Genomic DNA, 25,062 nt, shown 5'->3' with positions numbered 1-25,062 from the left:
ATAAGTCTCCAGCTTCAGCATACCCCTACGTAACTAAAACCATCTCAAGAACATCTCCATTTAAGATCACTTCCTATGATAAATTCTACTCCAGATATTCACTGGTGGCTCCACACAGGTCCTCTGCCGAACTCACATACCCATAAACTTTACTTCATAAACCCTCAGTTTTCTTCAAAAAGAAAACTATCAAATAACTTTAAAAATAAGACACAAACCTTCATAAAAATATAGTCATCAAATTTATTATTCTCATTAGGTTGCCATTTTATGAAGAATTCCTAAGATTAATGTTTCTTGACATGCAAGAGTTAGCATTAATAGCTTATGTTACTATAAATACTGCTGCTTGGAAGCAGTACAACTGTTTTAGAGTTTTAAGACTACAGACTTTTATTATTCAAATCTTATTCAGTGTATGTTAAAATCAGAAGGTTCTGAACAGCTGGTTAGGAAGGTAGCCAAGATGCAGGAAAGATGTCTGCGCCTCCTTTTCAAGGGCAGCCAACTCTTGAACCGTAGGTGCCAAAATATCCACATGGCCTTTATAGTTTCCACCTGCATCACACACACAAATTATAAAGTAATGTCAATGACATGCTTGAAATAACTTGTCAGCAATACTTTGGCTCAATTACATCCGTTTATACATTGCTTCTAGCAATAAAAATGTACTACTGGGCAAGGCATCTCCACAAGTGAGTTTTAAAGACGTTAAATCCATATAAATGAATGATCAGACCTCACTAATAGTGTCCCAAGGCCCCTAGCAACCCCTCCCCCCCTCCTTTTTTTTTGGTTTGAAAACCACTAGGCTCAGTAGCCTGAGTCTTAAAAAAAATTTTCAGAAATGAGCTAAGGGCATTCCAGGCAAAGAAAATAGTATGCTGGGCTACCACCTGAAATTAAAACAAAGGTTTTCAATTCTTTGTTCAAAACTGCCATTATACCTGTTTCCTAATAATTCCATAAATGTTCAACTACTCTTTGTGACATTAATACCTCAAGAGAAACAGCTAAGCTGCTATCTCCTTCATTCGCATACAAGTCACACAACCAAAAATGCTACAAGACAAGTATGGATAACGTGCTGTGAGAGTAATAAGGAGGAAACGATTAATAAACTAAAAATAGACACTTACCATGATGAGATGAAATTACTCTCTTCCACACACTGAAGCCCAAGAAGGACACATTCACATTTAGAATAGAAATAAAAGTAATTCAAAACTTACCACCAGCGGCCCTTTTCTGACCATAGGTGACCTTCCCATCAAATTCATCCACTGGTACCTTTATATCTGGTTCGACCTGAGAAATGGTGCAATTCAGATGCTCTTCTATCTCAGACAGCAACTAAGAGAGGAAAGGAAATATAAAAAGCATTTTTAAATAAAAATTTCATTTTGACAGAGTTGAATTTTAACAGTGTCCAAAAAAACCAGGAAGACTATAATACTTAGTATAAATGGAAGTTAGATTTCTAAAGAGATAAACACACAAGTTACAATTTACAAACTTTAACTAACATTATAAACAATTACTACTTTTCCTCACAGCTAACAAATAGATAAAAGCTGAGGTATTGGGGCACCTGGATGGCTCAGACAGTTAAGCATCTGCCTCCAGCTCAGGTCATGACCCCACGGTCCTGGGATCAAGCCCCATGTCAGGCTCCCTGCTCAGTGGGGAGCCTACTTCTCCCTCTCCCTCTCTTCCCTGCTTGTGCTCTCCATGGCTATCTCTATCTCCCTCTCTCAAATAAATAAATAAAATCTTAAAAAAAAAAAAAAGCCAAGGCATTACTTTTATAATTGTGGCCTATTTTTGCCAATTTTAGTACTTTTTTAGGAGTCTTACCTGCATATGGTACAGAGTCTTACCTGCATCTCATTGTACCAGATGGTACAGCCGCCATCTTCCTTGAGTCTTGTGTTATAACATCCTTTTCCACGGCTGCTACACACATGGTACCAAACCTACATGAAAGATGGAAAAAACGTTAACATGTACGGAGACTGAAACATGCTAGATATCTTTATTCTCAATTAGTTTTTTAAATATTTTCTATCCTCAAGGAGTAAGAAAGGAGACTGCAATATGGTATGTCATCCAATTACTACCACCGGTCAGGACCTCATTAACTAGATCTTCTGAAAGAGCTGTTTTTGAGAATAATCCTGGAGTTTTCCTAAAATCCATGTCAATTACAGAAAGGAATTCTCAGATAGAAACAAGGATGAAAAAGTAAATACTGGAGAATGCTTTATCAAGATTATATCAAAAAATAAAGTCCAAATGCTTTCTTTAATAAAGCAAATAGCAACCAGTTTGGTCACTGAGTTTATGGGAGTTCCTTATTCTTGCAACTGTTCTGTAAAGTTGTATCAGATTATATCGCAAAGTAATAAGTTACCACCCTCTCCCACAAAAGTTTTCTGTGGCATGATGTCAGGGAGGGTTTAAATCGTTTTTGGTGAAATCAAGTACATTAAAGCTATTAATGAAAATTACAATTTGCATTTTTCCTTTCTAAACTTCATCCTACTGCTGGTCCATTCAAGAATATAGAGAAAAAGATGCCATTAAAAAGTTCACTTATATTCCATATGCAACTGAATTCAACGTAAATGGAAAAATCAAACTGCTTTTACTTCCAACATCTAAAACGACACAATGAATGCAACGCAGCACTAAAAGGATTACCTTTTCTTTCTCTGTTGCCACCAGGGAAATGGCCAGACCCATCCTGAAAGATTTTAGAAGACTTTATTAGACTTTATTCCTGAAGCATTGAAGTTTAAAAAAAAAAAAAATTACAGCAGTACCTTTCAGCTCTTCCAACTCTGCCAATTCGATGTACATAGTTTTGCTTTTCATCAGGCAAGGTGACATTTATGACTGCAAATAAAAATAATTATTACCAACTGGCATTAATTTCTAAAATTTTCAACCACATTAGATGTTTGATGTTCTAAATATTTCAAAAACATTAGAACGGGTTTACTTTGAATTCCATAAAATTTAAACTGCAGTTATAAAAACTTTCTTTTTACCATAAGGAACACCATGGATATCAATTCCTCTGGCGGCTACATCTGTGCAAATCAAGAATCGTACATCTCCTTTCTACAGAGAACAGAGAAGACAGAAAAGAATTTATTAGGACATAATGCTAAAAAATAAATACAAATACTATCATTCCACTACATGGGACCTCCAATAACTAATATGTTACTATTGGATTAGAGGTCCAGATATTCACAATTCCCTGGACCATGTCTTAAAATTTTTAAGTTATGATCTACTAAAACAAGACATTTAAGTGAATAAATCAATAACTGGATTCATTTGTCCTTTTCTTTTTTCTCACACCAAAGACATTAAACTGCTTATAATTTGGCTTTATCTTTAGAAATCCTGACTGGTAATTCAAAAGAAAGTTTATGAAATTTTTTTTTAAAAAAAGGAAAGATAAGATAGAACAAAAATGTTAAAATATAAGCATCATCTTTACCCTTGTATTGAAATAAATTTAGAGTACTAGGTATTTTACCTTGAGGTTACACTTTTTGTGACAACAGACAAAATCCTAAGAGAAGGGAACAGAGATTGGCCCCCAGTGCTCTCACCAAGGAAATATAAATTAGCCTTTGGATGTCATCTGTGCCCCAAGGCACAGCAATGTTAAGGGATGGGCTGGGGAAAGGCATGCTGACCTGGGGTATTAGCGTAAGACCCTGGGTAAAGAAGGGCAGACACACACACCGAAATGTGACCATACGACATGCTTCAAAATCCACATTCTGCTCACCGTGGAAGCGTAATCCCAAGTTCCTAAGCTCAGTACTTCCCACCTTTTATTCACATGATGGGTCTGACAGAAAATGCTATTTGTACTCTGCACTGTGGTAAACACACCGGTAAACAATGAGAATGCTGTGGGTGGAGGCCACGGACCTTGTGTTCTACATGACTCAAGCCCTACCCACCACCACAAAGAGCTAAACTACCTGTTCACGGGCTGCCAGAATGTAACTGGGACAGTGTGCCCCAAACAACTACAAGTATTTTTAAATCCACAAAACTGTATTCTTGATATAATCTACAAATTAACTTTTCTATGGGTATTGCTATGAACTGTTAAAAAAATAATAAGACTCACAGACACGGTTTCACTATCCCGTGACGCTTCTCCTAAAAATATCTACCTGAAAGAATTTAACTAAAACTTCAATTGAAAATTCTTAGCACAGCACTGTTGTGCAGAGAACGCATAATTTACCATTTGACTGCTAAAAGATGACTAAGCCCTGTCATGGCAAGGATATACCAACAGGGTAAAAATCTTTTGAAATTTCTAGGACAAGAATGGCTTTAATAATATTAACTGGAACTGGTTAAAAGTGGCTACGACTCCCCTCTTAAGTATTAAGGAAATGAAGTCAACTACATAGCAGTACCTTAAATCTTTCCAAGTTTTGCTTCCTTTCATGAGGCTTTCTGTCCCCATGAAGACAAACACATGAGAACTGGTGTCCTTTTTTATCAGGTCCTGGGGAAAAGCACATTGAACAGTTAACCTTGGAAAACATTACACTGAAGACTATGTCAAAAAACCAACAGCATTCAGACTACCATGGCGCCATGTAATTCCACAGAATATACCCCAATGTGCCATAAACCATGGTTAACACAACTTCTGTCACAGGTAAAGTGCCATTAAAATAAATTCCATGAGCATTAAAACTGATTTGCTCTGAAGGACATTTTTAAGTCACTCTTCCTAATCTGCAGTAGAGAGAACAGTACGCCAATTAAGATGTGTTACTAAAAGGAAAACATACATGTATACCAGGAACTATTCCTACCCCATATAAAGTGAAGAACTAAAAAAGTAGACAAGAGAGATCAATCTTGAAAGAACCAAATTAGGCATTAAGAAGTTCATGCCCCTTACTAAGGGCCACGCCCACAAGCCTACCCTCCTCAGGACGTCCTAAACAGCTTAGGTAACTGGTACCCTGGCCAGAGCAGATTAGAAGAAGCAAACTGGTAGGATGGAGATGCAGTGGTAGCCAATCCTAAAAAAGAAACTCAAGTAGATAAAGTAACAGAAAGCGGTCCAGTCCAGACCAGAGTAAGGGTAAACAGCCTTCTAGAACTCAACAGAACCTACAGGCTCCAGTATGAGCGCAGGGTAACAATTATGCTGCAACTACTCTCCACAGTAAATTTTAGGTTCAAAGTATACTTCAGAATTCAAGGACAAATATATCATGAAAGCTCTCCACCCAAAATGGCCAACACAAGAACTAATTGCACAGAGGAGAAATAATAGCTAATCCGAACTTCCAGAAGCCTACAGCTTAGGTCTTACTGCATTCTGAATTCAAGTGGTTTAGGAAAGTATCACATACACACTCCTACTCCCTAGCTGGGCTATGTAGAGAGAAGGGAGGGAGGCTTTATTTCCCTCTCTTAAACCTCTGAAGTTCTGGTTTATGTTGTGTTACTTGGGTTTTAGTAACGGTTTGGGAAACTTGTTTTTAGACAAAGGTACCCAGAATACTTAGGAAAGGAAGGTAAAAAGATCTAAGGAATATTACTGCTTGAGCAATGGCATTTCTAACCAAATAATGAAATCTTCCATTCAAAACAACATGGACAGGAAGAAGTATCACAAAACAGTTACTATAACTAAAACAACCAAGCAAGTCTGTTTGCCATGACTTGGAAGAAAAAAAAAAAGGTACTAAACTGTTCACTGTAATGAACAATATAACCTGTTCTTTATACGACATTAGTTTAAACTTTTTAAACTGTTCGAGTTTCCTGGCTCTTTGATGTACATCAATTATAAAAAAAGATGTGTTAGAGTTCTCCCCATTATGAAAGCAGGATTTATCTGTTACCTTGGACATATGTCCATTTTTTATATATTTTTACATTATATTTTCAAACACAGCAATAATGAAAGGATTCTAAAAATGAGTATCTATATCTTCACCTCCTACATTATACCATTTAACATTTACTACATTTCCTTTACTGCCTAGCTAGCCCTTTCTCCTATCAATTCATTTTTATATTTTTGATGCATTTCAATGAAAATTGCAAATATCTGTACACAGTTCAGCATTCATCTCATTAACTAAAATGCAGTTGTTTGTTTAGGTTTTACGGTTTTCCTTCAAGGTAAAAGTTACATACAAGGAAATGTACAAATCTTAAGTGTATGTCTGCTGAGTTCTGACAAATGTATGCACCTATGTAGCCCAAAGCCCTAACAAGACAGAGAATACGAATGTCACCCCACAAAGTACCCTCCATGCCCTTTCCAGGTTAACCCTACTCCCATTCTGCTAGGGAAAAGCCACTGTTGTTTTTTGTGGTTTTTTTCACATAACAGATTAATTTTGACTCTTCTAGAACTTCACACAAATGGAATCATACAGTATATAGGCTTGTGTGAAAAATCTTTCATTCTGCAAGATGCCTGAGATTTACCCACAGTTGTTGAGTCCACCAATAGTCCATTCCTTTGTATCACTGAGCAGTATTCCACTGAATAAATATGTCACATATGGTTTAAGCCATTCCCCTACTGACAGCCACCTGGAGTATCTTCAGTTTGGGGCTATTATAAATAAAGCTGCTATGACCATTCTTGCCCATAGCTTTTGTCAATAAATCTTGGATAAATTTTACTTATCTTGAGTAAATATTTACAAGTTGAATTACTAAGCCATAAGATAGCAATGTTAATTTTATTTATAAATGTAAGAACTTTCACCAACGTGGCTGTACAGCCATGGTGGGAGTGGTCCAGTTGCTCCACATCCTCGCCAAAATGTGGCATCGTGTGTTTACTCTAGCCATCGCACTGAGCACACAGTGCTATTACACTGCGATTTTGCACGGCCCTAACGACTGAGCGTGTTGAGCACTTCTTCATGTTGGTTTCTTTATTTCATGTTACAAGGAACATAACATTAGAATCATCATATAGTCATTGCGGATTAAATATTTTATTACACAGTGACCTTTATTTCTAGTTCATATTTTTGTCTTAAATTCTACTGCATCTCGTTAATATAGCTAGACCGACTTTCTTTTGATTAGTAGTTTAGCTGACACATATATTTCTTCAGCCCCTTTCCATCTGTCCATGTCCTCAGGTTTTAAGTAGATCTCTAGTAAACAGCATATAGCTAGATTTTATCCAGTCAAACCATCTATGCCTTTTAACCGAGGACTTTAGTCCACTGATACATAGTGTTTATTTCTATACTCGGACTTTTCCACCAGCCATCTTACTCTGTAATTTCTAACCATTCTGCTTTTTCTTATTATTTCTCCTCTTGCTTTCTTAGCCTTTTTAAGATGCCTTTTTCCTCATTTATTGGCTTAGAAGACATACATTCTATTATTTAATAATTATACTTGAAATTTTAACATTAAAGTTAATCAGTAACATTACCCTTCTTCCAAATGACAGCAGGGCCTCCGAAAGCTGTGATGAACCTGTCCCTGCGTGGAAAGCCCGCACTGTCCCCCAGGGCTGAGCATACGAAATACTGGATAAGCACAGACACTTACAATGCACCATCACTACTTTAAATCCTGTGCATGCATTCTAGACTGCATCAACATGAGACTAATAACCTATTAAATGAGGAAATAAACACAATTTATTTCAAGTGAGGAAACATTACCTCCTCCTTGTTGCATAAAATATTGCTCCAAGTTATCACAGTCAATTTTGGTTCTACAGAAAATAATTGCTTGATCCATCTTGTGTTCCTTGATTGCCCGGACAGCATACTCCCCCTTCAGGATTTTAATAGCTTCAGACCACATCTCTTGAATATCATAACAACAAAAATGGAAAAAGAATTTCAATCTAAAATTGTTATAAACACACATAATTACAGTCATACACTTACTGCTTAACGCACCTAAAACACTCTGCTTTAATGTAAGTATTACAGACAAAAATAAGTAATATTAAGATAGGACGAAATAGTGAGAATATCCATTCACTCATTTATTCCTATTTCTGTTAACGTACGTTTGTGCCAGCTTATGGGGCACCAAAACACCTATACCCATACCTCTTATGAGGGAAAACAGACACGTAAACACACAAGGAAACAGAACTTCACACCTACGACAAAGCTCTGTTCCTCCCTCTCATGGACAACTCATCATACTCTGCCTTGCATTAACTTCCCTAACTGCTCAATAAGTGCTTTTAAAAAGAATCAGTGTACTTTTTAAATCAGTCTAACATCAGAAACTTCATACTTCTTTCTATGGAATAAAAACTGTACATCAAACTAAGTCATTTCTCAGCCATCACCTGCCATCTCTGTTTTGGTGGGAAGCTGTGCTATACTTACCAACTATCTAATGCGAAATTTTAATTCTGTAACCCATTACATTTCTGTCTAGTCATATGTAATTGTTGTATAAACTACGCAAAACATTTACAAGAAAAAAATATATGAAGTAACAATTTTTATTTTATAAAATGAATTCTTAAACAGTGGGAGGATACACGATTTTGAACCATCAGTGTCTCTGCCCTTTTCCAACAATAAGGCTAGTTGAGCATGCTCTTTGTATATAAATTCGGAACTGCACATAAAACTGAATCCAAAGGGACTCCATTTAATCAAGATTTCAGAAAATTCACTTTTCAGATACTTGTCATAAACCTACCCATGAATCCAACTGTGAAGCAAATGCAGTCTCACCCTTCCCAATGATCCACATGAGACATCTGACATCAACCATGCAGCTTAATAGGTCTGAAATCTACTTTAGGTCTGAAATCTACCATAAGCACTATCCTGGCAAAACAATGTTGCCCGTCCGTAGATCTTTAAAATATTATGCACCTGAAACAAATGGTCTCTGCTCTGCACAAAAGTATCTTCATTGAATTAACTGTTCAGCTTTTTAAAAACTGATAAATATTTAATGATTTAATGATATTCAGTTTAGGAGGATGAAAAAGTCCTGGAGATGGATGGTGGCAATGATGCAAAGTAGGAATGTACTTCATGCCACTGAACTTGATCCACTTGAAAATGGTTAAAATGGGAAATTCTGTGTCAAGTATACTTTACCAGATACAAAAAGAATAGATAAATATTTCAAGATAATTTCTGTATCTTTCACAAAGTTGTAAGCTAAAGACATTTTCCTTTATTACTTAATTCCCTCAATGAAGAATCTATGTGACATTTCTCCTGGAATTCAGGACCAATATAAAATCTGTTGCCAGAGAAATCTGCTGATATCCTATGATAAATAAGAATTCAAAAATTCAAAATATTTGTGACATAGATGCCAGGAGACTAACATCTGTAATTCAGTGATTAATACTGCTCTAAGTTGACTGGTATCAGCCATTTCCCCCATTTCCTTATTATTTTTGTTGCTTTTATTTTCAGATTTCCTATTCTAATTTTATAGGTCACCTCAAATCCTTCATGAAAATAAGGCATAAATTCAATAAAACAAACCAATTTGTTTTCAAAATCTTCCAACACCATTGATTAATTCATTCACCCATTCATTCATTCACTCACTCATTCATTCACTCACTCATTCATTCATTCAACTTACCCGGACTATTAGCACCAGGTCTTGTGTTATCTTTTGCATGAACATCATCAGTCTATCAAAAGAAAATGATAAAAAAGGGGGAGCAAGTGGCTAAGTAAGGATTCCAAACAGGTATCATTTTTTTTTTTAAGGGAAAAATGTATCTAACTGTAGACTGCATTTCAGACATACATCTTTAGAGTATGTAGGCAAAACCATTCTTCAGATTTAGAGAACTCTTTATTAACTGTGGGTCTAAGGCTAATCAATTTTAAATGTAACAATAAAAACACAAAGGTGGCTTATAGAATATTGTATATTTACAATACATAATACACCCTTATTTTAAAAAGGTAAATCTAAGAACAGTGGGGGAAAGAAAGACCAGATAGACACATGAAATTGATTTTTAGGAAAATACGGAACCTCAAGAGGACACTAAAATAATATTAAAAATAGCAATCATTGTATCTGAAATTAGATCTATGTATATGAATAATCCTACTCATTTATCAAAATTACATCAAGGAAGATGATCATTAAAAATAACTCTTACAGAGAAAAAAAATAAAAGCCTATCACTTACTCCATGCTCTCAAGGCCTAAACTTTCCTGGTCAATGTGCTGGACTTCTCTTTTCTTAGGTACAATATTTGGCTATAAGCATCACTAAGAGCCCAAGGTTAAGCTAGTTTAGGAAGTTTTATTCTCCACAAATGTTAACAGGATAAAGTACTCACTCTAATGTGGTTTTTCCCAAGCCTTTCCCAGAGTCTGTCAGTTCTGGGATTCACTGGGACAACAACATGGTGTACAGTGTCCGGAACGGAGTCTTCTCCTTTTAAATCAACCCATGTGGGAAAATGCATTATCTTCTCAGACAGCTTCTTCACATCAAAAGAATGCAAAGTAGCAGAGCAAACAATCACCTAAGAGGGAAATAAAAAATTTACATCAACAATAATAATTCTACCATATGAATACTAATGTGGGGCCCAAAGTACGTAAATCCAGAATCTACAGATGAGTTTAATACCTGACCCTGCAGCAGCACTAGTGGCGTGACTTTGGGCTCGTTATTCTCTCTGAACTACAGTCCCCTCGCTCACACTGAGTCCCCTCACTGCCACAGAAACCATGCCGATTCTACATGGTCCTACAAAGACTGAGATGAAGAGGTTTCTGAAGATCTGAAATCTTAAGTTACTATTTATTCCCTTCTCTTCCCCTTAAAGCCTCCTCTACCTCTTAAATTCTTCCTAGGGAAGACGGGGGAGAAAAATAAGAGTAGTATTTTAAGAAATAATTACAAAAGAAACAACTGTTTTTCAACAGCTCAAGATATTGCCTCCTCAGGGGTGCCTGGGTGGCTCAGTCGTTAAGCGTCTGCCTTCGGCTCAGGGCGTGATCCCAGCGTTCTGGGATCGAGCCCCACATCAGGCTCCTACGCTGGGAGCCTGCTTCTTCCTCTCCCACTCCCCCTGCTTGTGTTCCCTCTCTCGTTGGCTGTCTCTCTGTCAAATAAATAAGTAAAATCTTTAAAAAAAAAAAAAAGATATTGCCTCCTCAAACAGGAAGCAGTACTCAGAGTCTGGAATATAAATTGGAATGCTCTGGAGAGAAAAACAACTAGGAATTTTTTACTTATCCTCGGTGACACCTAATTTCCTCAAGTTCCCTTCTCCTGCATTTCTACGAGCAGCTTTTAAGACCGTTTCTTTGTGCGTACTATTTACTCAGGTAACAAAATGTTTTATACAGCAGTTAACTTAATCAGAAAACACTAAAACAAAATGTAAAACAAAACAAAATAAGCATTAACACTATTTTAAAGTGCATCCATCATTTCATACCTGAAGTCTTTTCCCATCAGAGGTAATCTGAGGAATCTGATTGTGAATCCTATTTATAAAATCGGAGTAACCTTGAGAAAGAAGCCCATCCTGAGTGAGAAGCAAAGAAAAGCAAACATTTTTTAAATCAATACCTGAATCTTTTTTTTGTAAATTAAATGTAGAAAGATAATGGAAATGAATTCATAAGCACGCATATCCCCATATTCTCAAAATGGTTATTTTCTATAAGATAAAGACAAGTTATAAATCCAACTTTAAATTCCATGTGACTAAAATATGAAAAAGCTGACAATAAGCAATCCAAAAACTATACTCCAGTAATCCAGAACGAATACGAGAGATAACAGCTCCTACCACATACCTTTAAACATACGATTTTAATATGAAAAAATGAAAACAAAAATCCTCAGTGCTAAAAAAACCACCTCATCTTGAAAATACTTTGGAAGTACGTCTCAAGATCCTCCAAGACATTAATGTCCTTAGAGTTCACACTGTGCAACTATGACAGGAAGAAATAATTGTAACGTGTAAAATAATCTATGTAACAACAAAGACAGCTATTCGGAGTAAAAAACAAATCTACATATCTAGTCACACGAGTGGTTAAATAAACCATGAAGAATTCATGTAATAGAGAACTAGACAGCCTTTAAAAACTGTTCACAAATAAGGACACGAAATACTTATGATACTTCATTGAGGAAAAAAAAAGATTTCCTAGATTCACACAGCTTGATTTACCACATAAAATAAGTCTTTATATTATATAAGGAATGTGAAATGTACCAAACTGGTAATAATGATTATTTCTAGGTATTGGGATCATGACTGAATTGTGTTTTTTTTTTTTATCATTTTACATATTTTTATCTCCAAAAACATAAACAAACATTTTTTTTTTAAAGCATGACTATATTTCAACATACAGCTTCATCCAGGACCAGGAATCGAACTTGGGATAAGTTCAGCTTTCCAGTTGACACCAAATCATCTAGTCTTCCTGGAGTGCCAACGACTATATCTACCTGAAAAGTATCAAAAGAAGCACCTGATGAAAACCAAAGCACTATTACAATCACTGTGAAACAGTAACCAACAGTGGTTCACTTACAGTGGAAACACACATACTGAAGCGGTCACCATCAGCCCCAAATTCTCAGAACAGGAGCTGTAGATAATGCCCTATTACCAAACCTGTATTTGGTTTGGAGTTCATATGAAGATTTTGGTAACTGATTTTGACATCCTTAACTGTTACGTACAGTCTAATACATAAAATTTGTATTTTCTGAGTGAATGAGTTTATGGAACTCTGAAATCAAACCAGGATTCAAATCCCAGCTCCACCATTACCCAGCTGTGTGACCTCAACTTCGTTCATCTCTTCTAGTGTCAACTTTCTCTTTTTTGAAATGGGCAACACCTTCGGCGTTGCAAGATGGCTGTGACAACTGAGGGACAGATACGTAAAGCACCTGATGCCTAGTATGCCAGATGCTCGATAAATGTAGTTCTAGTTGATGACGACGATGATCTGACTACCTCGGAACACAATAATCACTACTTGTCAAGTGCTTATAATGAACAGGCACTGTGTTAATGTTTTACCAGTACTGTATCATCTCATGACCACTAAAGAAAACACTACTATTATTATTCCTTTTTTTTTTTTAAGTAGGCTCCATGCCCGGTGTGGAGCCCAACATGGGGCTTGAGCTCATGACCCTGAGTTCAACACCTGAGCTGACATCAACAATCAGATGCTTCACCAACTAAGCCATCCAGGTGCCCCAATTATTCCTATTTTTAAATGAGGAAACTGAAGTTTAGAATACTGAAATCACAAAAACTTAACTGATACAGCTTTTAAGTACCCAAACTGGGATCTCAAACTCAGTCCAAACATGAGAAAAGGTCTAAATGAAGAACAAAGTTTATTTAGCTTTTTATTATAAAAATTCTCAAACATACTCAAAGGGAAGAGAATAATGAACCCCCACACCAGCATAAACAATGAACAACATTTTCCATTCACACACACATCTTTTAATCATGTTCATAGTAATCAGGAATATGGGCTTTGAAGTAAGCTCTACCTCGGAGTCATAAGATCTTGCGCAAGTGACTTAATATTTAGTGTAAGTCCTCTTCCTAATATGTAAAAATGAGGAAGAGTGCCATCTCAGAGGGCTACTGTGAGAACTGAGTAAGAAAATATACGTAAAGCATTTAGCTGTGCTTAGTCCATTTCCAGAAAGTAGCCAATAAAGGTAAGTTATTTTAAAAGTGTATAAAAGTGGGTGAGCACAAATAAGATATTATATAAAATTATTCAATTAAAATTAGGCAATTTAAAATAAAACTTCTCTATTAATCGGCCTGAAAACTCACTTCTATTCTTAATTGTTTTCTCCACTGTAGACTAAAACCATAAAACTTTCTCCAAACAAATTTATCACTGTAGTATCATTACTTCAACATCTCACCCCTTGAAAAAGCAGAATACTGCACAGAACAGGACTTTTAATTTGAACCAATATGAGGCATTTATATCCCCTGAAAAATAAAAGGCTTTTCTGAAGTTATTGTTTCATTTGTACTGATAACTATAAGTCTCAGTTCAATGTAGAGAATATTGCCTGAAAATATGAAGATAATGCCTGTTAAATGTATTAAGAACCAAATACATGCCAAGCGCTGCGACAGGTGCTGTACACAGCAATGAACAAAGTATCATTCTGGTTCTGTGTGTAACATCTCTTTACTATAGGATTCCAACCCACATGTGAGTTTCCACCCTCCTCAATTTCAGCAGCTAAAGTTAGCATGAAAACTCTATGTGAAATACAGACACTAGGTCTCTCAGGTTTAAAAAAACGACGAACTGGAAAAACCTGTATAATAGCACCGACTTCTACTCCTCTAGGCCTCAACTGCACATGTTGCATAACTGAGCAACTTTTTAAAATTGTAATTACATAGTTCTACTCTTTCACTCCAAAGCCGACTTCTAGCCCAGCACAAGACCCAACATAAGACTAAGGCTGAGACAGAGGGTGAGGGAGATCACAGGAGGAGAGAATACAGATGGAAAGAGCAGAAAGAAAACATATTAGATTCCCTAAGTAGAAAGGAACTGAATCCTGTCAAGAAACCCACAGAATAACATTGCCATTGGATTTAGCCAGTACCAAATTTTAGATATGACTGACAGAAGCAAATAGAATTCCCTAAAAGCTCCGCAGCTGGAAAATAGGAGTTAAGAAGCTTAATAACTTATGAGGAAAATGGATTTGGGTTTGAGGAGCCAAGAATGGGAATGAACATTAAATCTCTTACGACCACTAAAAAATAGAGCACAGCAAATAAGAACATATCAAAGCAATATTACTATCTTAAAATAGTATTAACAAGTACAGTAATAGGATTCCTTGCTTTTAATATGTCATATCGGGTCAATCTAAACCATATGGCATAAAATTTCATTTGACAGGGGCACCAATGGAACTGAAGGAAGTGGACATATTTCCTCGCTGTGACTCAGTATCAGGTGGGTTAGATTAAATGTTGAAATATTTAGGAAAGGAAATGGAAGAGAAATTTGAAAGGGGCAAGTTATTTCATACATATGAAATATTTTATGAAGTCCTAGCTATATCTAGCTTCACAGAACTGATGAGTGCAGCCAGTTAAGAATATTCCCCAATAATGAGGATCCCGGTCCTAGCTTTGTCCTTTGTAACTGCATGCCTGCGCACCCTCTGTAAGACCCCTGACCCATATCTGAACTCATTTCCCTCCTCCTGAAACCAAAGTTTATCACTTTTCATCCTTCCCTTGGGTCACTGCCAAAATGTCCACATTCTCTGCAATCCCCTTGATTTCCATTTCTATTCTTAACTCCAGTTTCTTCTTTTTCCATTATTCCTAAAACAAAGGACTCTTAATTCATGAGAAAGCAAGAAGAAAATCCTCCAAGTGCTCACAAGGTAAACCAAAAGAAAAAAAAAATGACGTATGCTGAATTGTGCACGAGGGGTTTGGAATAACTACTGAGCTATATACTCCTGGGAAAAGAAAAGACATACTTGCAACATGTTTTTGAACAAATTTTGTTTTCATCTTGTGCTCATTTCAGCCTCACTTGATTTTTCTTGAAACACAACAGAACTACACTGCCAAAATGACAACTCATAATGTAACCTCTTAAAAATTTTAAAAGTACAACTTACCCCATTATCCAAAACAGAGAGCTGATCCCGCGCTGCAACACCTCCAATTATCAGAAGCTCCCTGAAATAAAATACCATAATGATAACGTAGAAAAAGGAAGCTTGCCTTATTGTTTGACTTACATCCACTTCCTTTAAGTGGATTACGGTTGAGTTAAGTAACTGAGAAAGAATCTACAATGAAAGGCCGGCGAAGGGTGGAAACCAAGCACACTTGCAGCAGCCACATAAATGCTAGAGCAGCCGACGTGCTGAGTGAGCAGCACGTGAAAGCTCAGAACCCAGGAGACGCTGGTTCTCACTCGTCTCCATGTCCTCCTGTACTACATTAATTCCTGGCACCCAAAAATCTGCTTTCAATCTACCTTCTTGAACATTTGTGGTTGTAGGTGTACAAAATATCTCTGAAAGAATATATAAATATCAATTTTTACAAGTTGCCTCTGGGTAGGATAACTAAAAGCTGAGGGGAAAAGTTGACAGACTTACTTTTATCAGGATATTCTTTTGTATTGTTTGAATTTTTCTCATTCCTAATAAAAAATTTTTTAATGTTTAGGTTAAAAAGATCACCTTATACCAAGGCAATTCTATGGGGGGGGAAAGAACAGCCTTTTCAACAAATGGTGCTGGAACAAATGGATATGCACATGCAAAAGAATGAAGTTAAACCTCTTCTTTATACTACACACAAAAATTAACTCAAAATGAATTACAGGTGCAATTATAAGACATAAAACTATAAAACTCTTAGAAGAAAACATAGGGGTAAATTTTCACGACTTTGGGTTAGGCAAAGTCTCATCATATACAACAACAAAAACAAAAGCAACAAATAAAAAAATGAATTGGACTTCATCGATATTAAAAACTTTTGTACTTCAAAGACACTACCAAGAGGGTGAAGATATTTGCAAATCCTTTATCTAATAAATACTATTACATGGGTATCAGACTATATAAAGAACTCTCATAGCTCAACAAAAAGACAACCCGACTGAAAAATAGGCAAAGAATGTGGACGTTACAGATGGCCAAGAAGCATAAGAAAATATGTTCAACATCATTAGCTATTAGGAAAATGCAAATCAAAACCATAGTAAGATACTACTTCACACCTATTAGAGTCCTCTTAGGACGGCTACAATCAAAATGAGAGGGAAGTGTTGATGAGGATTTGGAGAAACTGGAACCCCTACACGTTACTAGTAGGAATGTAAGGCGGTGTTGTCACTTTAGAACACAGTTGGGCTGTGCCTGAAAACACTGAACATGAAGTTACTATATGATCCAGCAATTCCACTCCTAGGTATATAGCCAGAAGAAATGAACTGGGACTGGAAGGGAAGATGAATAGTAAAATCTTGCACACTAATGTTCACAACACAGTAGCCAAAAAGTGGTAACAACCCAAATGTCCATCATGGATTCATAAGCAAAAACATGGTGAGTGCATATAAAGGGGATAGTTTTTGGCAATAAAAAAAACTAAGCAATGATCCACGCTGTGTCATGAACGAACCCTGACAACATCATGCTAAGGGAGAGGGCCAGTCACAAAAGAGCATGTATCACCCAATCCCATTCATGTAAAAAGTCCAAAATAGGCAAATCTACAGACAGATAATAAATCAGTGGCTGCCTCGGCATGGCGAGGTCAGGAGGACACCTAATGGCTGTTAACAGGTACAGTGTTTCCTTTGAGGGTTAGGAAAAAGTTTAAAAACTAGTTTTGGTGATAGCTGTACAACTGTGAACATAATAAAAACTAAAAGCAACCTAACACTTGAAAGAGTGGATTGTATGGTATGTGAATTAGATCTCACTAAAGCTATTTACAAAATGATTGTCTCCGTCTTATAAAGCAGGCAAAATTATTTCCTGATACAGCCAGGTAACTTTCAATCAGAAATATTAACCATGTATCTTCCTTTATTAATTTTATTCTTAATGATTAGTCTTTTAAAAAATCCCAGAGCACACTAAGAAAGTAGATGACTTTAACAATGAGCCTTGTAACACCACGACTGATTTAAAAATTGGCTTTATGGTTTCCTATCTTCATCTTGAACAATTCAGATAGGAGAAATAACACAAAGCGCTTTCTCACCTATAAATGTCCATTATCTTGGCATATTCCCTAACCACTTACCACTCTAGAGCCATTACATTTCCTAAATCTGGTAATATTAGATGCCACATTATCTATATAAGAATCACCTGGAAGAGCTGCCATTTTTAAGAAAACAAATTCTAATTCCTATTCCCTGGAAATTCTGATTCAATATATCCAAAAGAGAAACAATAAATAATTTGTATCTTTAAATAAGGTCCCTAAGTTTCCAGGTTTGGAATCTATGGTCCTTAAATCTATCATTTCTTCTCCTATAATACTCTTACCCACTTTCCTTATCAGATATATGTATCCCTATAAATTTAGCAGAAGAATACACACACACACACCCCAATCTATGCCTGTATGCAAAGCACTGTAGGCTTGGGGAATATAAAAGAACAGACCCTGTCTTAAGGATTGTAAAACTAAGCTAGGATGAGCAAAGCTATGCATATTTAAAACAAGGAACACTAACATGTGACAGTGTGTAAGGACTAAGGTGAGGCATACACAGTCAGTGGTATCCAAGGAGGGAGAAAGAACTGGGCTGGTATAACCAAGTCAGCGTCACAGACTAGCACTTGAGCTGGGTTTTCAAGGAAGGCTCCTTTGTACAGAACACCAAAATGAGTAAACCACAATTTTACCTTCTTAACAAATAAATTGATTTTATTATTCATCTTCCCTTCCAGTCCCTGTTCATAAGCATGTTAACCTCTACACATAATTACAGCACAAAAATCCATTCATGTTAGCATTTTACATTCTTCCAAAAAACACTCTCTTACGAAGAATTCCAAGTCCCTTACACGAAGCAGATGCCCTGGTTGTGTCCTCCTACAGTGACTTTCCCTATCGTATCCCCAAGGCATTTTACCCCATTTATTCCATTGTTTCTCTCCCTTTCACACAATCCCCACACTCCCACACTTAATTCTGTGAAAGCAAGGACTTTCTCATTGTTATGTCCCTGATCCTGAGCCTAAAACTTCACACATAGTAGGTATTCAAATAGTTCCCGAATAAGTGACGGCATCAGTCCTCAAAACAAAATTAAGAATTATTTTACCTAAAAAACTGTATCAACTATAATTTATCCCTGAGTAAGTTTAGCTTGTAAGATCAGTATTAAAAAGATGGTCCTGCATGATGTCAACAATTCCAAGTTTCTGAAATCAGACAGCGGTGATGCTGGCACACCCTGATGATGCCAAAAACCACTGAATTGGCCCCACGCTGGGTGTAGAGATTACTTAAAAATCAAAACAAACAAAAAAACCAAAAAAACCCCACTGAATTGTATACTTTAAATGGTGAATTTTATGGTGTGAAAATTATGTTTTAATAAAAAAGGTAATTAACAAAAATCGAGTGACAAATCAACTCAGAGTAGTTTATAAGGTCCGGCCTACCTCAAAACAAAAGGGGTTGCTACTGAGCAAGAAGCTCCACAAGATCACTTAACTTAGGGTCTCCCTCCGGTGGCACCGAGAGGCCTCTGACGAGGCAGTGACCAGTGAAAGCCCTCATCCCTGTGAGACAGGCTAGACTCAGCTTCCCCAAACGGTTTATCAACATGCTAGAAACAGTGATGTATTTTCTATACAAGTGAAGTGATGAATCTAACACTGAATGAAATGTTCCCTTTAAAAATTTAATTTTGGGGCGCCTGGTGGCACAGTCAGTTAAGCCTCCAACTCTTGGCTTTGGCTCAGGCCGTGATCTCAGGGTCATGGGATTAAGCCCCACTTCAGGCTCTGTGCTTGCTCAGGGAGGAGTCTGCTTAAGATTCTCTCTCCCCTCTCCTTGTGCCCCTCTGCACCCCCCACCCCCGCATATGTGCACACCCTGCCTCTAAAATAAATCTTTAAAAAATACAAAATAAAAAGTTAATTTTTAGTGATACTGTTTTGCAAACCATGACATTTCATGTAAGAGAAAAATCTCAATTTGCTTATTTTTGAACCAACTTATCAAACAGGAGTTTTAGAGGTGCCTGGGTGGCATCCAACTCTTGATTTCAGCTCAATTTTTGATCTCAGCGTTGCGATATCCAGCCTCCTCGGGCTCTGGGCTGGGAGTAGAGCCTGCTTAAGATTCTCTCAGCCCCTCCCCAACCCCAGCGCGTGAGAGCACCCGCTCTTTCTCCCCCCCTCAAAAAACAAAACAAAACAAACAAAAAAAATACTTGTTTTATATAAACACTAATTGCTACTCTATATCAAAGTTAAATAGTTACACACTCACACATGCGCGTATGTACGCATACTGAATTTCTACCTCATTTTTTTTGTCTTACTCTTCTTCCACACCACCTCAAACCTAAAAACAACAGGCATTTGAGCACAAAAGGAAGCTTTACCTTAATTTAGGATTATCAATATATTTCTTAAATTGCTTGACGTTATTCAAAGTCTGTTCAGCTAACTCTCGGGAGGGCTCGACGATGAGAGCTTTCGGAGCATTGGGGAGAAACTTTGTTTGTGCCACCTGCGCATTACCTTAAAAAATAAAAACCAGTGGAACATGTTCAAATCACACCTCAGTACCTTTACTTGTAAAGCATGAGCATAAATATTCCAATATCAAAATTTTCAATAACAACTGTCAAAAACTATAGGAGATGGTCATAAAACAAAGTAAAGCTAAGATTCCTAAAATGAACTACGGCTTCTTTAAATTTACTTGCAATGACTGCAATTGATTATATGTTTCGTGATAAAGTAAACAAGCTATGAAATGTATTTACTTTAAGTAACTGAATTAAATTAGCCAACAGAATGATAAGAGTATGAGTTTTGGAATCCAACTGCTTGGGTTTAAATTCAGTTCTACCACTTACTTGCTGTGTGACCTTGGGCAAGTTACGTCAAGTCCCTATTCCTCGAGGTCTTTGTCTGTAAAATGGGAAGAGTACTACCTTATAGGGTTGTGAAGGTTAAATAATCTATGTAAAGAATGTAACACAGTGCCAAGGCACTTAATAAGCACAATTTTATAAATACTAGGTATCATCAACATGATCGGGTTCCCCCAAATGCATAAACTGAAACCAAATACTCAAGAGTTTATGAATTAGGTTCTGAAACTGAATTCTACTGATGTGTTAAGTAAAAAGGTGTGACTGAACCAGCACAGGGAGCATGTGTAACTCACTCACTACGAGCAGCCTCCTTACTGAAGTTTTCGCCAGTACCCCATTCTTGCAATTCTTACCCACTCAAGAGCAATACCTGTGTGCTGTGATTTAACAACATAACTATCCGATGCCTTGGAAAGAGCAACAAAACCATCTTTTGGTGGAAACTTAAATTCTTCTTCACCGAAGTTAAATTTTAGTTCGGCATTCTAGCATGGAATAAAGGGAGAAAATGAAAATTCTTAACCTAACAGCAAACTAACCAGTACAAAATAAAGCAGATCAAAGTAGCTTATAAACATAGCAAACATTTTTCTGATTACCTTCAAAACACAAGCAGGAAAGAGGGCTTGGTTCTTCATATGTGGTGGTATTTCAAATGCCAGACCAAGGTCTTTTCCTAAAAAAAGAGAGATTGAGGAAAGCGAAATGATCAGAAAAGAACCTCCACATGCTCACATCATCCAGTCTACCAACCCACCCACATTCATGCTGTCCCATCCCGTCCCCGCAGGTCTACCAACCCACCCACATTCGTGCTGTCCCGTCCCGTCCCCACGGGTCTACCAACCCACCCACATTTGTGCTGTCCCGTCCTGTCCCCACGGATAGACTGGGCTGCCTAATGCCAAACTCTTCACTTTTTTACTTTCCTCCCACAAGTGCCCCTTCTCCCGCTCTACATTTTCAATCACTCCCTTCGTACCAGATCACTTCCACTGGACACTTCAAAGAGGCAGTCCACAGCATACCAGCATGCTCTAACATTAAAACACAGACAGCCTCCCTAAATCCACATCTTCCTTCATTTACCTTCTATTTTTCTTCTCTCGTTTGTAGTAAAATTCCCTGATTTCAGTTTTCACTCTGTCATTTCATTTCATCCCATTCTCTACTGAAGTGATTCCCAATCAGGCTCTCCCCATCTCACCCGTCACGCTCATCAAAACAGAGATCATTAGTGATATCCACTTGTCAACCCAGTGGTTAATCTTCATCTTTCTTTCTAGGCTATACCCATCAGCAGCACTGGGTACAATCTGATTCTTCCCTCCTTCAAATACGTTTTTCACCTGGACTGCAGGACATCAATCTCTCTTGGTTCTCCTCCTCCTTCACCTCCGCTAAGATTCTCCTCAATTTGCTGACTTCTAACCAAAAGAACACCCCAGGACTCAGATCTCCCCTATTCCTTATCTACTCTCATTCCCTAGGTGATCTCATCCAGTCCTCTGGCTTTAAATATCATCTATAAGCCAACATCTCCCAAAGCTGTATCTCCAACCCTGACCTCCAGACTTACACATTTAACCATTTACTTGACTTCACCACTTAGATGTGTAATAAGTATCTCAAACTTAATATGCCCCAAATAGAACCCCCAGCATCCCACTGGCTCCCTATCTACTGCTACCACGCCTGCCACTCTGTTTTTAACACAGAAGCCGTGATACAGTGAAAGTGAAGAGAGAGGATATCAATTCACTACTCAAAACCATAATGGCTTCCAATCTCACTCAGAAGTTTGTATCATGGCCTAGAAGGCCCTATATGGCCTGGCCTCACTATCTCAACTGACCTAACATTCTACCACCCCGCTCCATGCTCAGTGTGTTCCAGACCCACTGCCCTCCTCAGTGTCACTCAAATACCTTAAGCACGCTTTTGTCTCAAGGCCTTTGCATTTACTGTTCCCTCTGCTTGAAATACTCTCTAAACATTTTTGTACAGCCCACCACCCAACTCATCCAGAGTGCTACTCAAATGGCACCTTCCCAGAGAAGGATTCTCTGGCCACCTAGTCTAAAGTAGCATACCCCTAGACTGCTATCACCCTCCGTTCCCCTTACCCTGATTACAATTTCAGTGCACTTGTTCCAACCTAACATATTACCCATCTGTCTCTCCCCCCACCAGTACGTAAGCCACAAGACGAAACATGTTTGTCTATTCCATCTTCTGCTCTATCTCCAGCACCTACCGGTGTACCTGGCATTGAGTAGAAGCTCAGTAGGTATTGGTTCAAAAGAAGAGCAGGGAAGGAGGGAGGACTGAAGAAGAGGGTAAGGGAATTACAAATCACAAATACTGGGCATCATATCGTCTCTAAGAAGGCAATCCATTAAACGCTTACCATTTTTGGAGAATTTGACATGCCCTTTATCTATATCAAGGTAACATCCAATGGTATCATGCATAGTGAATTCCTAGAAAAGCAGAAAGTGAAGTGCTGTTAATAGAAAGAAAAATCGTAAATTAAAGCTAAAAGTTCACATACAACTACATTAAAAATAGTCAGTGCTTCAAAATCATTCCTTGAAGCTCTAACGTTGGTGTTAAAAATGCCTATTGGGGCTCCTGGCTCAGTTGGTGTAGCACACAACTCTTGACCTCAGAGTTCTGAGTTCAAGCCCCATGTTGGGTGTAGAGATTACTTAAAAATAAAATCTTTAACAAGAAAACAAAAGCCTATTACAGCATGTCCTATATCACAGTAGAGGCATCTTGACAGGCTTTTTAGAATCAACATGATATTCAGGCTCATCCACGTTACTACAGATAAAGATTTGACAGAAAACCACACTTAGATTCGCCACGACTAAAGAGAAGAACATATGTATTCAAGTCAAAGCCAAAATCAAAATGGGTGAAAACAGAGACAATGTAATATATTTTGGAGAGGCTAATAAATGGCATAAGGGAAAAATATTTATCTCATTTTGTAACTTTTCTTCAGTGAAATCCAAATCTGAACTTTCGGTGGAAAATATTCAGAAAATCCACTTGAATTTCAGAGTCCCTTTTATACCCCTAGACATATCACAAGTGATCAAATACGTACACAAGAAAACTTACTACGATCAGGTCAATAATACAACTTACCTCTCCATAATTATCAAATTGTTTATTATGGGATTTCTTCCCCGTTCCACCAAAGCCAAATCCGAACTTGTCAGTACCTAGATTTTAAAATGTATTTTATTTATGTGGTTAAGAGTAAATATAAAACTAAAAGCTCTGTACAAATCTATCAAACTACAAAAACTTGAAGCATCTATGCAATATCATGTGGTAAATATTTACGCATACTAACGGTGCTCTGACTTCACTCATATTCTTAACCTTCTTCCTCCTGTTTTACTCTGTAATAATATGTATTTTTTAGTACTTCAAATCTTTTTGGAACACAGTGAAGTACACATAGATTTATTATTTCCGAGTTTTGAAAATATAAACTTTGTGTGGTTAAGTTTATTATTTCGCTCCCCGCTATAATAAAATGTCAACAATCTGCAAATATAAACCAGTAAATTCAGTTAACTTTAGAAACGCTTACCTAGGTCTAAGGAAGCCTGCATGGAAGACCACCCAACTCTGCATAATCCTTGGTCATGACAGGATACTTCATAGTAGTGCTTCCCTATAAGGGCAAAATACTTCGAGATTTATATGCACTTACGAATCATTTACCATGTAGCCACTTTCCCATTGTTTCTGAATTACAATTTTGTATGTTCTGAATGAAGAACTATAGACCTTTTTGTAACAGTAGAAATCTTTTCAGATCCTTGATTTAACTGGGGGCATCACAATGCCGGATTTCGAGCTGTACTACAAAGCCGTGATCACAAAGACAGCATGGTACTGGCACAGAAACAGACACATAGACCAATGGAACAGAATAGAGAACCCAGAAATGGACCCTCAGCTCTTCGGGCAACTTATCTTTGATAAAGCAGGAAAAAACATCCGGTGGAAAAAAGACAGTCTCTTCAATAAATGGCGCTGGGAAAATTGGACAGCTACATGCAAAAGAATGAAACTTGACCACTCTCTCACACCATACACAAAGATAAACTCCAAATGGATGAAAGACCTCGATGTGAGACAGGAATCCATCAAAATCCTAGAGGAGAACATAGGCAGCAACCTCTACGACATCGGCCAAAGCAACCTTTTTCATAACACATCTCCAAAGGCAAGAGAAACAAAAGATAAAATGAACTTGTGGGACTTCATCAAGATACAAAGCTTCTGCACAACCAAGGAAACAGTCAAAAAAACTAAGAGGCAGCCCACGGAATGGGAGAATATATC

General features: G+C 37.3%; 1 protein-coding gene across 1 annotated transcript in view; it reads right to left on the bottom strand.

The window, feature by feature from the left end:
- Window positions 1-229: 229 nt before the first annotated feature.
- DDX1 (DEAD-box helicase 1) overlaps window positions 230-25,062 on the bottom strand; it is a 33,943-nt gene continuing 9,110 nt past the window's right edge. The window contains exons 8-26 of the mRNA XM_040622889.1: window positions 24,302-24,385; window positions 23,848-23,924; window positions 23,099-23,171; window positions 21,288-21,364; window positions 21,059-21,173; window positions 20,188-20,326; window positions 15,710-15,770; window positions 12,404-12,502; window positions 11,472-11,561; window positions 10,359-10,547; window positions 9,640-9,691; window positions 7,719-7,865; window positions 4,464-4,555; window positions 3,057-3,129; window positions 2,829-2,901; window positions 2,707-2,749; window positions 1,884-1,979; window positions 1,236-1,356; window positions 230-558 (exon numbers count right to left, since the gene is read on the bottom strand). Of these exons, the coding sequence (XP_040478823.1) occupies window positions 428-558; window positions 1,236-1,356; window positions 1,884-1,979; window positions 2,707-2,749; window positions 2,829-2,901; window positions 3,057-3,129; window positions 4,464-4,555; window positions 7,719-7,865; window positions 9,640-9,691; window positions 10,359-10,547; window positions 11,472-11,561; window positions 12,404-12,502; window positions 15,710-15,770; window positions 20,188-20,326; window positions 21,059-21,173; window positions 21,288-21,364; window positions 23,099-23,171; window positions 23,848-23,924; window positions 24,302-24,385 (1,832 nt within the window). The 3' untranslated portion in view covers window positions 230-427. The remainder of the gene's footprint in view (window positions 559-1,235; window positions 1,357-1,883; window positions 1,980-2,706; window positions 2,750-2,828; window positions 2,902-3,056; window positions 3,130-4,463; window positions 4,556-7,718; window positions 7,866-9,639; window positions 9,692-10,358; window positions 10,548-11,471; window positions 11,562-12,403; window positions 12,503-15,709; window positions 15,771-20,187; window positions 20,327-21,058; window positions 21,174-21,287; window positions 21,365-23,098; window positions 23,172-23,847; window positions 23,925-24,301; window positions 24,386-25,062) is intronic.

Source organism: Ursus maritimus, unplaced genomic scaffold (genome assembly GCF_017311325.1).
Source record: "Ursus maritimus isolate PB19 unplaced genomic scaffold, ASM1731132v1 scaffold_6, whole genome shotgun sequence".
Lineage (NCBI taxonomy): Eukaryota > Metazoa > Chordata > Mammalia > Carnivora > Ursidae > Ursus > Ursus maritimus.
The sequence above is the reverse complement of the archived record's forward strand: the minus strand, read 5'-3'. Positions and strand labels throughout refer to the sequence as shown.